The 18,645-nt window shown below is 45.6% G+C and overlaps 1 protein-coding gene across 1 annotated transcript in view; it reads left to right on the top strand.

The window, feature by feature from the left end:
- LOC311129758 (pleckstrin homology domain-containing family M member 3-like) overlaps positions 1-18,645 on the top strand; it is a 66,161-nt gene that overhangs the window by 30,594 nt on the left and 16,922 nt on the right. Inside the window, exons 5-6 of the mRNA XM_084162186.1 lie at positions 7,728-7,873; positions 8,095-8,288. Coding sequence (XP_084018312.1) covers positions 7,728-7,873; positions 8,095-8,288 — 340 coding nt within the window. The remainder of the gene's footprint in view (positions 1-7,727; positions 7,874-8,094; positions 8,289-18,645) is intronic.

Genomic DNA, 18,645 nt, shown 5'->3' with positions numbered 1-18,645 from the left:
TGGGGTCTGATAGAGAGGGGAAGTTACAATTTGTGGGGTCTGATAGAGAGGGGAAGTTACCAGTGTGGGGTGTGATAGAGAGGAAAAGTTACCAGTGTGGGGTCTGATAGAGAGGGGAAGTTACAATTTGTGGGGTCTGACAGAGAGGAGAAGTTACCAGTGTGGGGTCTGGCAGAGAGGAGAAGTTACCAGTGTGGGGTCTGATAGAGAGGGGAAGTTACCAGTGTGGGGTGTGATAGAGAGGCAAAGTTACCAGTGTGGGGTCTGATAGAGAGGGGAAGTTACCAGTGTGGGGTCTGATAGAGAGGCAAAGTTACCAGTGTGGGGTCTGATAGAGAGGGGAAGTTACCAGTGTGGGGTCTGATAGAGAGGCGAAGTTACCAGTGTGGGGTCTGATAGAGATGGGAAGTTACCAGTGTGGGGTCTGATAGAGAGGGGAAGTTACCAGTGTGGGGTGTGATAGAGAAGGGAAGTTACCAGTGTGGGGTGTGATAGAGAGGGGAAGTTACCAGTGTGGGGTGTGATAGAGAAGGGAAGTTACCAGTGTGGGGTGTGATAGAGAGGGGAAGTTACCAGTGTGGGGTCTGATAGAGAAGGGAAGTTACCAGTGTGGGGTGTGATAGAGAGGAGAAGTTACCAGTGTGGGGTCTGACAGAGAGGAGAAGTTACCAGTGTGGGGTGTGATAGAGAGGGGAAGTTACCAGTGTGGGGTCTGATAGAGAGGGGAAGTTACCAGTGTGGGGTGTGATAGAGAGGGGAAGTTACCAGTGTGGGGTCTGATAGAGAGGGGAAGTTACCAGTGTGGGGTCTGACGGAGGGGAAGTTACCATTGTGGGGTCTGACAGAGAGCACAATGTCCAGGGAGTGTAGGAGGGGGTTCAGGGGTCCCCATTACTGTGGCTTTTGCCCCTCGCCTCTCTGTCTGTTTGGGGTCTGTGATTGAGCACCCTGTGCCTCTTCTATCCCCCCACCAACGCCCCACTGCCCGACACCCCCCTGGTCCCAATTTGTTACCACCACCCCCCCCCCACAAAGGATGGATGGTGGATTAGCCCCCTCTCCTCTGCCTGTGTGAAGGTTCAAGGGGGGGCTCTGGGGGAGCATGTGCACCCTCCTTTCAGCTGGGCTCTGATGTCTCCTAATTACCCATCAGACCTCAGCAACTTAGTGGACTAGGAATTTGTAAAAGAGGCCAGAGCACAATGGATAGAAAAATGCAACAACAAAATAAACAAAAAACAATCCTTGAGTTGAATCTCTGTGTCTGCCTTCCCCCTGCCTTGCCCTGTCCTTTTCCCTGATAGCTTCTTCACCCCAAAAAAGTGTTTTGCTAACTCAATCTCTTTACCGTTTCTCTCTCAGCTTTATTCTTGACTGGAGAGAGAAATCAGAATGTCCTCGTTAGAATAGCGGCATGTTTTGGCATGGCGTCTCAAAGCTAGTTACTCACATGAACCACAAACAACATTCTCAAAAATGTTCTGGGCCTGGCTGAACACAGAAAATGGAACAGTTCTTGATTAATATTCAACTTAAGACCTGTATGCATCTATTAGATTGTGACTGGCCAGATGAATACTACTATTAGAATGCACTACAGTGCATTCGTAAAGTATTCAGACCCCTTGACTTTTTCCACATTTTGTTACATTACAGCCTTATTCTAAAATTGATTAAATTGTTTTCCCCCCTCATCTACACACAATACCCCATAATGACAAAGGAAAAACAGGTTCTTAGAAAGTTTTGCAAATGTATTAAAAAAAAAAATGGAGATATCGCATTTACATAAGTATTCAGACCCTTTACCCAGTACTTTGTTGAAGCACCTTTGGCAGCGATTAGAGCCTCGATTCTTCTTTGGTATGACGCTACAATCTTGGCATACCTGTATTTGGGAGTTTCTCCCATTATACACTCCAGATCCTCTCAAGCTCTGTCAGGTTGGATGGGGAGCGTCGCTGCACAGCTATTTTCAGAGATGTTCGATCGGGTTCAAGTCCGGGCTCTGGCTGGGCCACTCAAGGACACTCAGAGACTTGTCCTGAAGCCACTCCTGTGTTGTCTTGGCTGTGTGCTTAGGGTCGTTGTCCTGTTGGAAGGTGAACCTTCGCCCCAGTCTGAGGTCCTGAGTGCACTTGAGCAGTTTTTCATCAAGGATCTCTCTGTACTTTGCTCCGTTCATCTTTCCCTCGATCCTGACTAGTCTCCCAGTCCCTGCCGATGAAAAACATTCCACAGCATGATGCTGCCACCACCATGCTTCACCGTAGGGATGGTGCCAGGTTTCCTCCAGATGTGACGCTTGGCATTCAGGCCAAGGAGTTCAATCTTGGTTTCATCAGACCAGAGAATCTTGTTTCTCATGGTCTGAGAGTCCTTTAGGTGCATTTTGGCAAACTCCAAGCGGGCCTTCATGTGCCTTTCACTGAGGAGTGGCTTCCGTCTGGCCACTACCATAAAGGCCTGATTGGTGGAGCTCTGGAGCTCTGTCGGGTTCTTGGTCACCTCCCTAACCAAGGCCGATCTCCCCCGATTGCTCAGTTTGGCCGGGCGACCAGCTCTAGGAAGAGTCTTAGTGGTTCCAAACTTGAAGAAACATCTCAAGGATGATCAATGGAAACAGGAAGCACCTGAGCTCAATTTCGAGTCTCATAGGAAAGGGTCTGAATACTTATGTAAGTAAGGTGTGTGTATATATAGTTGAAGTCTGAAGTTTACATACACCTTAGCCAAATACATTTAAACTCAGTTTTTCACAATTCCTGAAATTTAATCCTAGTAAAAATCCCCTGTCTTAGGTCAGTTAGGATCACCACTTTATTTTAAGAATGTGAAATGTCAGAATAATAGTAGAGAGAAGTATTTATTTCAGCTTTTATTTCTTTCATCACATTCCCAGTGGGTCAGAAGTTTACATACTCAAATCAAATCAAATCAAATCAAATTGTATTGGTCACATGCGCCGAATACAACAGGTGCAGACATTACAGTGAAATGCTTACTTACAGCCCTTAACCAACAGTGCATTTATTTTAGTATTTACTCCCAATTAGTATTTTGTAGCATTGCCTTTTAAATTGTGTAAATTGCGTCAAACGTTTCAGGTAGCCTTCTACAAGCTTCCCACAATAAGTTGGGTGAATTTTGGCCCATTCCTCCTGACAGCTGGTGTAACTGAGTCAGGTTTGTAGGCCTCCTTGCTTGCACACGCTTTTTCAGTTCTGCCCACAAATGTTGTATAGGATTGAGGTCAGGGCTTTGTGATGGCCCCTCCAATACCTTGACTTTGTTGTCCTTAAGCCATTTTGCCACAACTTTGGAAGTATGCTTGGGGTGATTGTCCATTTCGAAGACCCATTTGCGACCAAGCTTTAACTTTCTGACTGATGTCTTGAGATGTTGCTTCAATATATCTACATAATATATATATATATCTTTTTTTTTATAAGTTTGCAAACATTTCTAAAAACCTGTTTTTGCTTTGCCATTATGGGGTATTTTGTGTAGATTGGTCAGGAAAAAAATGTATTCAATCCATTTTAGAATAAGGCTGTAACGTAACAAAATGTGGAAAAAGGGAAGGGGTCTGAATACTTTCCGAATGCACTTAGCCAATCTATACAATCGTCTACACTGGTCTATATATTTTTGGGACATGGCAGGCTTTTACTACCAGTCGTGCAGGACTCTCCATGAAAGGCCAGTGCCCTTCCACCCGCATGTTGTCTTTGTCAATTTGTTTCAACTCAATAGAATTGCACCACATATGCAAATGCAAGCCCCACACCCATCCACGGCAAGTGATTGTTCACATCAAACCCATATTGAACCGGTATTTCATTAGCAATATTTATTCTGCTAATTACACATGGAGGAACACAGGGTTGTTCTTTTGTGGCCGGTGTTCGTTTGAAGCCTGAGACCCCCCAATGTCATATCTACACCTCTATGGGGGGCAGAATGTACCCCCAGGTTCCTCTCAAAGTTTGCATGACCCTGGTCATTCAGCCTGTGTGGATTCACAGGGTCCTCAGAGGAGAGGGCTTTGTAGGGACAAGGAGGAGAGGAGAACTGAGGAGAGGAGAACAGAGGAGAGGAGAACTGAGGAGAGGAGAACAGAGGAGAGGAGAACAGAGGAGAGGAGAACAGAGGAGAGGAGAACAGAGGAGAGGAGAACAGAGGAGAGGAGAACAGAGGAGAGGAGAACAGAGGAGAGGAGAACAGAGGAGAGGAGAACTGCACTGTCCAGCTGTAGAGGGGGAACATCGGGGAGGGGTGGTGGGAGAATAGAGGGATGGAGGGGTGGTGGGGTGGTGGGGGAAGAGAGAGTAGCTTTGGGTGGGAAACTGGGAGTCTGTAGATGGAAGGGTGGAAAAGGTGTGGGAGGGGGAGAGGTGGGCGTTCACATCAAAAGATGGGCAGCGCATCCCCCACCCTTCTCATACACACAAATACACACTCACACAGTCGCATGCGCTCTCTGTGTTCACTGCACTCTGGTTTGATATCTCTTCTTCTTTCCCACACTGGTGGACACAGGATTTCCAAGAGGACATGTTGTTCCCATGAGCACCACGGCTCTATCCCTCTGCCCTCTACACTCTACCCTAGAAGGCTACTAGAAGGCTCCCAGCTGTGTTAGGGAGCTATGGCTTTGGGGAGCATATACCCAAGAAGTAGCTCCGCATGCGTTTGTGTTTTTTTTTTTTTTTTGTGCAAGGGTGTTTCTTGTTTGTTTTCTTTAATAACCCGTGACAGCAGTGCTGTCCACAAGACCCAGCAGAGCAAGCTGGTTTCTGTGGGAGTGGATGTATTTATGGAGCAGGGGTGGTTCGTGTGGGTTTGTGCTGCGATTCTACACTGATGACAGGGCAGCCCCGACACCCCGCTGCGTGGTCTGTGGTACGCTCTGCACTGCAGCTTCCAGGACCAGAGAGGGGACTAGAGTTGAGGGGGGAAGACACCAACTCTGTCTTTTTATAGCTTGGGGTCCCTGCCCCAAAAACCTCAGGTTGTCATTAGCTCCAGTGTGCCTGATGGTGGTTGGCTAGCTACTAACCTCAGCCAGTGGCAGTGTAGACCCTGTATTTATGCCATATTGGTTTGGTTTAAGGAAGGCATAAGGAGGAGATGGTCTCGCTCTCCAAGAGAAACAGGGGCACAGCACATCAGTCCCTGCTTAGTAATTTATCTTACTCATTTATAATGGGGCCTCTTATATTGCATTGGGTTGAGTTCTCCTAAGTGTGTCCCTCTGACTGAATCATAGAGTAGAACTAGAAGCTAATGGGCCTCAAAGTTTGTCCCCAGAGTTTGAGGGGACCTTAAGGAAGACATTACGGTAATTGCACCTGTACACAGCCTTTCTGAAATTAGCCCACCCAACTACCTCATCCCCATATTGTTAGTTATTTTGCTAATTTGCACCCCAGTATCTCTATTTGCACATCATCTCTTACACATCTATCATTCCAGTGTTAATACTAATTGTAATTATTTTGCACTATGGCCTATTTATTGCCTTACCTCCATAACTTGCTACATTTGCGCACACACTGTATATATTTTCTGTTGTATTTTTTGACTTTATGTTTTGTTTACCCCAGATGTAACTCTGTGTTGTTGTTTTTATCGCACTGCTTTGCTTTATCTTGGCCAGGTCGCAGTTGTAAATTAGAACTTGTTCTCAACTGGCTTACCTGGTTAAATAAAGGTGAAAAAATAAAAATAAATAAAGATGTTGGCTGGGGAGGTTTTTGGGTTCAAGTCATCTTTGGGGTCTGTAAGGCTTTTGCATTGACATCCCTTATGTACACAATGGCGAATATAAAACCAACTCCCAGATTAATCTTACACTTGGCCTAAATAGCATGCTCAACGAAGAATCTCCATTAAAAGTGCTAGGCTTAATCTCGGTCCAGGAATACTCTTGAACCGGCCCTGTATATGTTTTAGTTGAGACCTATTACCCTTTGATTTCTCTCTGTGGCCCTAGAGCAGTAGCGCCAGTCTATCACTTCCTCTAGGTCTTCATTGGCAGAGTTTCAACAACAGCCAATAGAAAGCATCAGCAGATAAATAGCAGAAATCAGAGATTTGTAATGTAGTTCACGAAAGTTCAATCAGGAAGCCTGATCTGAATGTTCCATCAGGAAGGCTGATCTGAATGTGCCATTAGGAAGGCTGATCTGAATGTGCCATTAGGAAGGCTGATCTGAATGTGCCATTAGGAAGGCTGATCTGAATGTGCCATTAGGAAGGCTGATCTGAATGTGCCATTAGGAAGCCTGATCTGAATGTTCCATCAGGAAGGCTGATCTGAATGTGCCATTAGGAAGGCTGATCTGAATGTGCCATTAGGAAGGCTGATCTGAATGTGCCATTAGGAAGGCGGATCTGAATGTGCCATTAGGAAGGCTGATCTGAATGCTTGTTTAACTTCATCAAGCAGCATAACCTAATACACTCTGTTTCCTATTCTACAGTCATAGTCGGAATGAGGGGGGGGGGGGGGGGGGGTTCGATGCCAGCTGCCCAGCAAAGGGCTACCTGTCATCAGCATCTGGCTCCAAGGAGACGAGGCCATACCCCAAACTATTTAATACAATTCCATATTGCATTATGTTTCTGTTGTTCAATCAGTTAATTAAGCCTTGATTAAGGTTCATGCTGAGCCTCTCTCCAGTCCAGATCTGCTGCTCTGATAGCCGCTGTTGGTGTCTGGCTTTGGAGACAGTGTTATCCTCTCTGTGTTTTTCTCTCCTCCTTCTCTTTCCTTCTTTATTTCTCTCTATCCACGTCTGATGTCTTCCCCCTCTCTTGTCTCTGTGAAGTACAGAGGCAGGCGCTACGCTCCACCAAAAAAAGACAAAGAGCGTGCAAGTCCGTATCCGTCTGCGCTCCTTCCCCCTCTCCCTCCATTACCTTCTCCCTCTCCTTCTTCCCTTGTTCCTTTCTTCCTCTGTGGCGCTCCTGGGCCCCTGTCCCTCCCAGATCGTCCTGGGGATAAGGGACACCTGCCGTTGCCGCGGTCACCTGTTTGGGTTCTGAGCGTTGCCCGTGGCGTGGGCCCAGAGTGTTTGGGGGAACGCAGACAGGAACAACAAAGAGACCAAGACAAAGCAGAGAGTTTTCAGAGGATAGCAGCGCTACTAAAGGACCTCAATAGAAGCCTAGGATCTTTCCTTTTATAAGACAGCAGAGCATTGAAGTCCCCTCTTATTGTGACTACAAGGAGGAGTGAGGAAACCTTCTAATCTGTGCCTCAGCCTCAACTGGGTTTGAGGGATTCACTGAACAGGGGATGTTTCAGGAATTTGATGGTCCTTGTAGTTATAGATGTTGGTTTGCTTGGTTGCCAGTGGTTAGTGTGGCATTAAGAGAGAGAGGTGCCATAAACTGATACATATTAAGTGTTTCAGACTGGGACTCTCCTCTCTAATCATTAACCGTAGCTAGTCTGCTTTTCTATCTCCTGACCTTTGACCTGTGGAGGTCAACAGCACCTCAATTGTTGACCTGTATATGGGCTGGCTGTTGCAACGTGTAATAACAGCTAATAAACGAGAGACTTTATCACTCACCTTTTGAATTCTAGATACAGAGAGTGTTTGGTGATTTAGTTTATCTGTAGACACATACACACGTACATATATGGATACACACACACACACACACACAAAATACACTCCCTCACCCAGTATCTCCCCTATATCTCTGTGCAGGGTGTCAGAAGCCAGTGGGGTTGTCGCGGGGCAAGGCCAAGGTGTGCTGCTACAGTGGCTGGTACTACTGCCAGAGCTGTCACCAAGACAACCTGTTCCTCATCCCTGCCCGCCTGCTGCACAACTGGGACACCAACAGACACAAGGTGAGAATAGTGATACATGTTCTTCACACATTTGAGTCATTTAGCAGAGCGACTTATGTGTTCATATGCACTCGCATGCAACGTATTCAGAAACATACAGAAAAAGTCTGAAACACCCACTGAGTGGGAAAGTTTTAGTTACATACACTTCTGAAGTTAAGATTTGACCTTACACACACACACACAGCCCAACCCACCCCTCCTCTCCATGTTCTGTCCAGGTGTCCAAGCAGGCCAAGAAGTTCCTGGAGTTTGTTTATGAGGAGCCCCTGCTGGACGTGCAGCAGTTGAACCCGTGTCTGTATGAACACTGTGAAGGCCTGGCTGCAGTCCTACGCCTGAGACAGCAGCTCCAGTCACTCAGAGCATACCTGTTCAGCTGCCGCGCTGCCATAGCCGAGGACCTCCGTAGAAGGTGAGAGGTGAAGGGAAGTGTGAGGGGAGTGTGGGGTAGAAGCTCCAGTCCTTCAGAGCATACTGGGGGAGGGGAGGGATGGACAGGGGAGGAATGGACAGGGGGAGGGGAGGGGAGGGATGGACAGGGGGAGGGGAGGGATGGACGGGAGGGGGAGGGAGATATTGTGGACAGGGGAGGGAGGGATGGGAGGGGAGGGATAGACAGGGGGAGGGGAGGGTTGGACAGGGGAGGGGGAGGGATGGATGGATAGGGGAGGAATGGACAGGGGGAGGGGAGGGATAGACAGGGGGAGGGGAGGGTTGGACAGGGGAGGGGGAAGGATGGATGGATAGGGGATGTTCATTGAAAGCCTTTTTGTTGACTTGATTCCTAGTCCATGTTGAGCATGAATGTGTGAAGTGTAGGCCTAAAGGCCACTCTGAGGCCAGTATGTGAGTGTATGATGGGAATGAGGGGACTGTGTTTATGTGAGGGTGCCCAGACTAAAAGGCCTGTCTCTGGGGTGATGGACGCTCTCTGACGCTCCCTAACCCCCTCCTCACACTCCACACACATTCGCTCTGTTTAATACATCAACGATCAACATGTCTGTGAAAGCAGTGTTCGCTGGTCAGTCAATTTGTAATTGAGAAGCTTATTTCCCCCCTCAATTCCTGGCAAAAAAATATAAAAAATCTATTTAACCTTCATCCAGATGACTTGTATTGAGCTAAAATATGGGCCTTGTGTGTTTTTGGAGTCCTATCCGTCCTGGAATGGCAGGTTGATATCGTCTATCTACAGTGAGTGTGTAGTGTAGAGGCTACTGTAGACCATGACAGGTTCACCTGTCCTTCTGATGTCTCTCTCACTCTCTCTGCTGTGCTGCAGTCTGTTTGAAGACAGAGACGAACAGAGAGAGTGGGGCTCTGAGACTCTCGTCCTCCACACACACACACACACACACACACACACACACACACACACACACCCTGGGCCCACAGAGTTATCCCAGCTGGTTGTCGGAAGGGGAAGAAGGCTGGACGTTAGGCGGGACTTTATCTAGCCGCTGTGTTTATGGCAGTGGTGGCGACCCCGGAGTGCTCCTCTCTCACTAGGGGCCCCTGTTTACCACTACATCATTAGCCTGCGGCAACTAATGCCCCGCACTTCAAAACACTGCAGGATTAATGAGGCCGGTGGCGCTAAAACCTTCTCCCGGCCATCCATGGGTCCTCTATGGGCCTACGATCGGCCTGGAGGGGGCTAGGGGGCTCTGAGGAGGCCTGGCCTGTGTTTATTCTCAACCCCTGGGAGAGGGGAGAGGGCTGTCACGTCCCACACCGCCCGCACTGATCTAACACACACCTCTGAACCCCACGGACGTACCCCACACACACTCACAGGGAGGCATACATTCGCACACATAGTACACGTTAGACACACAGATCTGCTGCATACGTGTGGATAGTCTGCACCCACACACATGCACATATGAACACAGGCATGCACCAGTCACATACTGTTTAAAGACATGGTTCTGTACTTCATGTCCTCTTTCACACATAAGCCTAGGTCAGGAACTCCTTCATTAAACCTGTTGTAATCAATTAAGAATAGTTGTAGTCTTATCAAACCACACACTGACTGCCCACTCCCTGGCTTGACTGTGATCTTACCCCAGCAGGGTGTGATGGTAACCGCGTCGGAGCCAGCACTGATACCCACAGGAAGTGTCAACACCTCACAGTCAATACACTGTGCTTGTGTGGGTGTGTGCGTGACAGACACGTCTTACATTTGATACAGTCCCGTCGACGCACTAAGTCACCACTGGTTAGTGGTCTCCTATTGTAGTTGGCTCTACTCTGTTAGACAGACAGGCCTGTATCTAGGGGTTACCACCACCACAAACACTTGACCAATGAGAGGAGAGGAGTTGAAAAGTTGTTACTGTCCAACCTGCCTGCCAGCCAGTCAGCCAGCCTGCCTGCCTGCCTGCCTGCCTGCCTGCCTGCCTGCCAGCCAGCCAGCAAGCAAGCAAGCATGACCCAATCACACACAACTCACAGGGGATTTAGCAGGGAGTCAAACGGCAGACTGGCCGGCTACTGGATTTCTCTATTGGAGGCTGACACTCCGGTTAGATATCACAATTATGATGGAGGGCTTTTAAAAACACACTTTTTCTGTCTCCAGTGATTTGTAGTTTTGGGAAGGGGTTCTGGGCCGGGTATGTTCTTTAGAATGTAGAAACAAAGTTCTTATGAAGACCATAGTGGGTTGTCAGTCATGTAATATGTCCCAAACATGTTTTGGAGGAATATGACTGCAGAGATACACCTTCTGGTCCTGCTCCTCTGAACACTGATATCCTCCAGTATCTAGTGCTGTCTGTCTGTTGAACCCTGTAGCAGTTAGATTAGTCTTCTGGTGAACCCTGTAGCAGTTAGATTAGTCTTCTGGTGAACCCTGTAGCAGTTAGATTAGTCTTCTGGTGAACCCTGTAGCAGTTAGATTAGTCTTCTGGTGAACCCTGTAGCAGTTAGATTAGTCTTCTGGTGAACCCTGTAGCAGTTAGATTAGTCTTCTGGTGAACCCTGTAGCAGTTAGATTAGTCTTCTGGTGAACCCTGTAGCAGTTAGATTAGTCTTCTGGTGAACCCTGTAGCAGTTAGATTAGTCTTCTGGTGAACCCTGTAGCAGTTAGATTAGTCTGCTGGTGAACCCTGTAGCAGTTAGATTAGTCTGCTGGTGAACCCTGTAGCAGTTAGATTAGTCTGCTGGTGAACCCTGTAGCAGTTAGATTAGTCTTCTGGTGAACCCTGTAGCAGTTAGATTAGTCTTCTGGTGAACCCTGTAGCAGTTAGATTAGTATTCTGGTGAACCCTGTAGCAGTTAGATTAGTCTTCTGGTGAACCCTGTAGCAGTTAGATTAGTCTGCTGGTGAACCCTGTAGCAGTTAGATTAGTCTTCTGGTGAACCCTGTAGCAGTTAGATTAGTCTTCTGGTGAACCCTGTAGCAGTTAGATTAGTCTTCTGGTGAACCCTGTAGCATTTAGATTAGTCTTCTGGTGAACCCTGTAGCAGTTAGATTAGTCTTCTGGTGAACCCTGTAGCAGTTAGATTAGTCTTCTGGTGAACCCTGTAGCAGTTAGATTAGTCTTCTGGTGAACCCTGTAGCAGTTAGATTAGTCTTCTGGTGAACCCTGTAGCAGTTAGATTAGTCTTCTGGTGAACCCTGTAGCAGTTAGATTAGTCTTCTGGTGAACCCTGTAGCAGTTAGATTAGTCTTCTGGTGAACCCTGTAGCAGTTAGATTAGTCTTCTGGTGAACCCTGTAGCAGTTAGATTAGTATTCTGGTGAACCCTGTAGCAGTTAGATTAGTCTTCTGGTGAACCCTGTAGCAGTTAGATTAGTCTTCTGGTGAACCCTGTAGCAGTTAGATTAGTCTTCTGGTGAACCCTGTAGCAGTTAGATTAGTCTTCTGGTGAACCCTGTAGCAGTTAGATTAGTCTTCTGGTGAACCCTGTAGCAGTTAGATTAGTCTTCTGGTGAACCCTGTAGCAGTTAGATTAGTCTTCTGGTGAACCCTGTAGCAGTTAGATTAGTCTGCTGGTGAACCCTGTAGCAGTTAGATTAGTCTTCTGGTGAACCCTGTAGCAGTTAGATTAGTCTTCTGGTGAACCCTGTAGCAGTTAGATTAGTCTTCTGGTGAACCCTGTAGCAGTTAGATTAGTCTTCTGGTGAACCCTGTAGCAGTTAGATTAGTCTTCTGGTGAACCCTGTAGCAGTTAGATTAGTCTTCTGGTGAACCCTGTAGTAGTTAGATTAGTCTTCTCAATTATGTCATGACTGTACATTCCCTCTGTCTGGTATGGATGCTCTGCACTGATTTTGGCTTCGTTCCAAATGGCAACAGGACCCTGAACAGCTACCACCACCAAGTCATAAGACTGCTAAACAAGACTGCTAAATAGCTAATCAAATGGCTACCCGGACTACCTGCATTGACCCTTTTTTGCACTCTCTTGCACTGACTCTATGCACACACACTGGACCCTACTCACACATACTTACACTGACACCCCAACACACACACACACACACACACACACACACACACACACACACACATATACACACACACACACACACACACACACACACACACACACACACACTACATACGCCCCCACACACATAACATGCGCACACATGCATACTGACGCCTCACACACACTTTCACACTCATCATATACAGTACGCTGCTGCTACTGTCTATTATCTATCCTGTTGCCTAGTCACTTTACCCCTACCTATACAGTACCAGTCAAAAATGTGGACACACCTACTCATTCCAGGTTTCTTCTTTATTTTTACTATTTTCTACATTGTAGAATAATAGTTAAGACATCAAAACTATGAAATAACACGTATGGAATCATGTAGTAACCAAAAAAGTGTTAAACAAATCAAAATATATTTTATATTTGAGATTCTTCAAAGTAGCCACCCTTTGCCTTGATGACAGATTTGCACACTCTTGGCATTCTCTCAACCAGCTTCATGAGGTAGTCACCTGGAATGCATTTCAATTAACAGGTGTGCCTTGTTAAAAGTTAATGTGTGGAATTTCTTTCCTTCTTAATGTGTTTGAGCCAATCAGTTGTGTTGTGACAAGGTAGGGTTGGTATACAGAAGATAGCCCTATTTGGTGAAAGACCAAGTCCATATTATGGCAAGAACAGCTCAAACAAGCAAAGAGAAATGACAGTCCATCATTACTTTAAGACATGAAGGTCAGTCAATCCGGAAAAAGTGAAGAACTTTGAAAGTTTCTTCAAGTGCAGTCGCAAAAACCATCAAGTGCTATGATGAAACTGGCTCTCATGAGGACTGCCACAGGAAAAGAAGACTCAGAGTTACCTCTGCTGCAGAGGATAAGTTCATTAGAGTTACCAGCCTCAGAAATTGCAGCCCAAATAAAGTTCAAGTAACAGACACATCTCAACATCAACTGTTCAGAGGAGACTGCGTGAATCAGGCCTTCATGGTCGAATTGCTGCAAAGAAACTACTACTAAAGGACACCAATAAGAGAAGAGACTTGCTTGGGCCAAGAAACACGAGCAATGGACATTAGACCGGTGGAAATCTGTCCTTTGGTCTGATCAGTCCGTGTCTTTGTGAGACGCAGAGTAGGTGAACGGATGATCTCTGTATGTGTGGTTTCCACAATGAAGCATGGATGAGGAGGTGTGATGGTGTGGGTGTGCTTTGCTGGTGACACTGTCTGTGATTTATTTAGAATTCAAGGCACACTTAACCAGCATGGCTACCACAGCATTCAGCAGCAATACACCATCCCATCTGGTTGGCGCTAAGTGGGACTATCATTTGTTTTTCAACAGGATAATGACCCAAAACACACCTCCAGGCTGTGTAAGGGCTATTTGACCAAGAAGGAAAGTGATGGAGTGCTGCATCAGATGACCTGGCCTCCACAATCACCTGACCTCAACCCAGTTGAGATGGTTTGGGATGAGTTGGACTGCAGAGTGAAGGAAAAGCAGCCAACAAGTGCTCAGCATATGTGGGAACTCCTTCAAGACTGTTGGAAAAGCATTCCAGGTGAAGCTGGTTGAGAGAATGCCAAGAGTGTGCAAAGCTGTCATCAAGGCAAACGGTGGCTACTTTGAAGTATCTAAAAGATAAAATAGTTTTTTGGGTACTACATAATTCCATATGTGTTATTTCATAGATTTGATGTCTTCACTGTTATTCTACAATGTAGAAAATAGTAAAAATGAAGAAAAACCGTTGAATGAGTAGGTGTGTCCAAACCTTTGATTGGTACTGTATATGTGTGTATGTATGTATGTATGTATGTATGTATGTGTGTGTGTATATATATATATACACACATGCATACATACAGTGGTGAGAAGAAGTATTTGATACACTGCCGATTTTGCAGGTTTTCCTACTTACAAAGCATGTAGAGGTCTGTAATTTTTATCCAGAAAATCACATTTTATGATTTTTAAGTAATTAATTTTCATTTTATTGCATGACATAAGTATTTGATACATCAGAAAAGCAGAACTTAATATTTGGTACAGAAACCTTTGTTTGCAATTACAGAGATCATACGTTTCCTGTAGGTCTTGACAAGGTTTGCACACACTGCAGCAGGGATTTTGGCCCACTCCTCCAAACAGACCTTCTCCAGATCCTTCAGGTTTCGGGGCTGTCGCTGTGCAATACGGACTTTCAGCTCCCTCCAAAGATTTTCTATTGGGTTCAGGTCTGGAGACTGGCTAGGCCACTCCAGGACCTTGAGATGCTTCTTCTAAGGAGCCACTCCTTAGTTGCCCTGGCTGTGTGTTTCGGGTCGTTGTCATGCTGGAAGACCCAGCCACGACCCATCTTCAATGCTCTTACTGAGGGAAGGAGGTTGTTGGCCAAGATCTCGCGATACATGGCCCCATCCATCCTCCCCTCAATACGGTGCAGTCGTCCTGTCCCCTTTGCAGAAAAGCATCCCCAAAGAATGATGTTTCCACCTCCATGCTTCATGGTTGGGATGGTGTTCTTGGGGTTGTACTCATCCTTCTTCTTCCTCCAAACACGGCGAGTGGAGTTTAGACCAAAAAGCTCTATTTTTGTCTCATCAGACCACATGACCTTCTCCCATTCCTCCTCTGGATCATCCAGATGGTCATTGGCAAACTTCAGACGGGCCTGGACATGCGCTGGCTTGAGCAGGGGGACCTTGCGTGCGCTACAGGATTTTAATCCATGACGGCGTAGTGTGTTACTAATGGTTTTCTTTGAGACTGTGGTCCCAGCTCTCTTCAGGTCATTGACCAGGTCCTGCCGTGTAGTTCTGGGCTGATCCCTCACCTTCCTCATGATCATTGATGCCCCACGAGGTGAGATCTTGCATGGAGCCCCAGACTGAGGGTGATTGACCATCATCTTGAACTTCTTCCATTTTCTAATAATTGTGCCAACAGTTGTTGCCTTCTCACCAAGCTGCTTGCCTATTGTCCTGTAGCCCATCCCAGCCTTGTGCAGGTCTACAATTTTATCCCTGATGTCCTTACACAGCTCTCTGGTCTTGGCCATTGTGGAGAGGTTGGAGTCTGTTTTGATTGAGTGTGTGGACAGGTGTCTTTTATACAGGTAACGAGTTCAAACAGGTGCAGTTAATACAGGTAATGAGTGGAGAACCGGAGGGCTTCTTAAAGAAAAACTAACAGGTCTGTGAGAGCCGGAATTCTTACTGGTTGGTAGGTGATCAAATACTTATGTCATGCAATAAAATGCAAATGAATTACTTAAAAATCATACAATGTGATTTTCTGGATTTTTGTTTTAGATTCCGTCTCTCACAGTTGAAGTGTACCTATGATAAAAATTACAGACCTCTACATGCTTTGTAAGTAGGAAAACCTGCAAAATCGGCAGTGTATCAAATACTTGTTCTCCCCACTGTATATATATATGTATGTATGTGTATGTATATATATATATAATATATATATATATATATATACACACATATACATATACAGTTGAAGTTGGAAGTTTACATACACTTAGGTTGGAGTCATTAAAACTCGTTTTTCAACTACTCCACATACAGTGGGGAAAAAAAGTATTTAGTCAACCACCAATTGTGCAAGTTCTCCCACTTAAAAAGATGAGAGAGGCCTGTAATTTCCATCATAGGTACACGTCAACTATGACAGACAAAATTAGAAGAAAAAAATCCAGAAAATCACATTGTAGGATTTTTTATGAATTTATTTGCAAATTATGGTGGAAAATAAGTATTTGGTCAATAACAAAAGTTTCTCAATACCCTTTGTTGGCAATGACACAGGTCAAATGTTTTCTGTAAGTCTTCACAAGGTTTTCACACACTGTTGCTGGTATTTTGGCCCATTCCTCCATGCAGATCTCCTCTAGAGCATTGATGTTTTGGGGCTGTCGCTGGGCAACACGGACTTTCAACTCCCTCCAAAGATTTTCTATGGGGTTGAGATCTGGAGACTGGCTAGGCCACTCCAGGACCTTGAAATGCTTCTTACGAAGCCACTCCTTCGTTGCCCGGGCGGTGTGTTTGGGATCATTGTCATGCTGAAAGACCCAGCCACGTTTCATCTTCAATGCCCTTGCTGATGGAAGGAGGTTTTCACTCAAAATCTCACGATACATGGCCCCATTAATTCTTTCCTTTACACGGATCAGTCGTCCTGGTCCCTTTGCAGAAAAACAGCCCCAAAGCATGATGTTTCCACCCCCATGCTTCACAGTAGGTATGGTGTTCTTTGGATGCAACTCAGCATTCTTTGTTCTCCAAACACGACGAGTTGAGTTTTTACCAAAAAGTTCTATTTTGGTTTCATCTGACCATATGACATTCTCCCAATCCTCTTCTGGATCATCCAAATGCACTCTAGCAAACTTCAGACGGGCCTGGACATGTACTGGCTTAAGCAGGGGGACACGTCTGGCACTGCAGGATTTGAGTCCCTGGCGGCGTGTTACTGATGGTAGGCTTTATTACTTTGGTCCCAGCTCTCTGCAGGTCATTCACTAGGTCCCCCCGTGTGGTTCTGGGATTTTTGCTCACCGTTCTTGTGATCATTTTGACCTCACAGGGTGAGATCTTGCGTAGAGCCCCAGATCGAGGGAGATTATCAGTGGTCTTGTATGTCTTCTATTTCCTAATAATTGCTCCCACAGTTGATTTCTTCAAACCAAGCTGCTTACCTATTGCAGATTCAGTCTTCCCAGCCTGGTGCAGGTCTACAATTTTGTTTCTGGTGTCCTTTGACAGCTCTTTGGTCTTGGCCATAGTGGAGTTTGGAGTGTGACTGTTTGAGGTTGTGGACAGGTGTCTTTTATACTGAGAACAAGTTCAAACAGGTGCCATTAATACAGGTAACGAGTGGAGGACAGAGGAGCCTCTTAAAGAAGAAGTTACAGGTCTGTGAGAGCCAGAAATCTTGCTTGTTTGTAGGTGACCAAATACTTATTTTCCACCATAATTTGCAAATAAATTCATTAAAAATCCTACAATGTGATTTTCTGGAGAAAAAAAATTCTCAATTTGTCTGTCATAGTTGACGTGTACCTATGATGAAAATTACAGGCCTCTCTCATCTTTTTAAGTGGGAGAACTGCACAATTGGTGGCTGACTAAATACTTTTTTCCCCCACTGTATTTCTTGTTAACAAACTATTGTTTTGGCAAGTCGGTTAGGAGATCTACTTTGTGCATGACACAAGTAATTTTTCCAACAATTGTTTACAGACAGATTATTTCACTTATAATTCACTGTATCACAATTCCAGTGGGTCAGAAGTTTACATACACTAAGTTGACTGTGCCTTTTAAACAGCTTGGAAAATTCCAGAAAATGTTGTCATGGTTTTAGAAGCTTCTGATAGGCTAATTTACATAATTTGAGTCAATTGGAAGTGTACCTGTGGATGTATTTCAACGCCTACCTTCAAACTCAGTGCCTCTTTGCTTGACATCATGGGAAAATCAAAAGAAATCAGCCAAGACCTCAGAAAAACAATTGTAGACCTCCACAAGTCTGGTTCATCCTTGGGAACAATTTCCAAATGCCTGAAGGTACCACGTTCATCTGTACAAACAATAGTACGCAAGTATAAACTCCATGGGACCACGCAGCCGTCATACCGCTCAGGAAGGAGACGCGTTCTGTCTCCTAGAGATGAACGTACTTTGGTGCGAAAAGTGCAAATCAATCCCAGAACAACAGCAAAGGACCTTGTGAAGATGCTGGAGGAAACAGGTACATACATATCTATTTCCACAGTAAAATGAGTCCTATATCGACATAACCTGAAAGGCCGCTCAGCAAGGAAGAAGCCACTGCTCCAAAACCGCCATAAAAAAGCCAGACTACGGTGTGCAACTGCACATGGGGACAAAGAGTGTACTTTTTTGGAGAAATGTCCTCTGGTCTGATTAAAAGAAAATAGAACTGTTTGGCCATAATGACCATCGTTATGTTTGGAGGAAAAAGGGGGTACTTGCAAGCTGAAGAACACCATCCCAACCGTGAAGCACTTCACAAAATATATGGCATCATGAGGAAGTAAAATTATGTGGATATATTGAAGCAACATCTCAAGACACCAGTCAGGAAGTTAAAGCTTGGTCGCAAATGGGTCTTCCAAATGGACAATGACCCCAAGCATACTTCCAAAGTTGTGGCAAAATGGCTTAAGGACAACAAAGTCAAGGTATTGGAGTGGCCATCACAAAGCCCTGACTCAGTTACACCAGCTCTGTCATGAGGAATGGGCCATAATTCACCCAACTTA

The sequence above is a fragment of the Coregonus lavaretus genome (assembly GCF_964263955.1).
Source record: "Coregonus lavaretus genome assembly, chromosome: 5".
Taxonomy (NCBI): domain Eukaryota; kingdom Metazoa; phylum Chordata; class Actinopteri; order Salmoniformes; family Salmonidae; genus Coregonus; species Coregonus lavaretus.
This window is presented reverse-complemented; position numbering and strand designations above follow the sequence as displayed.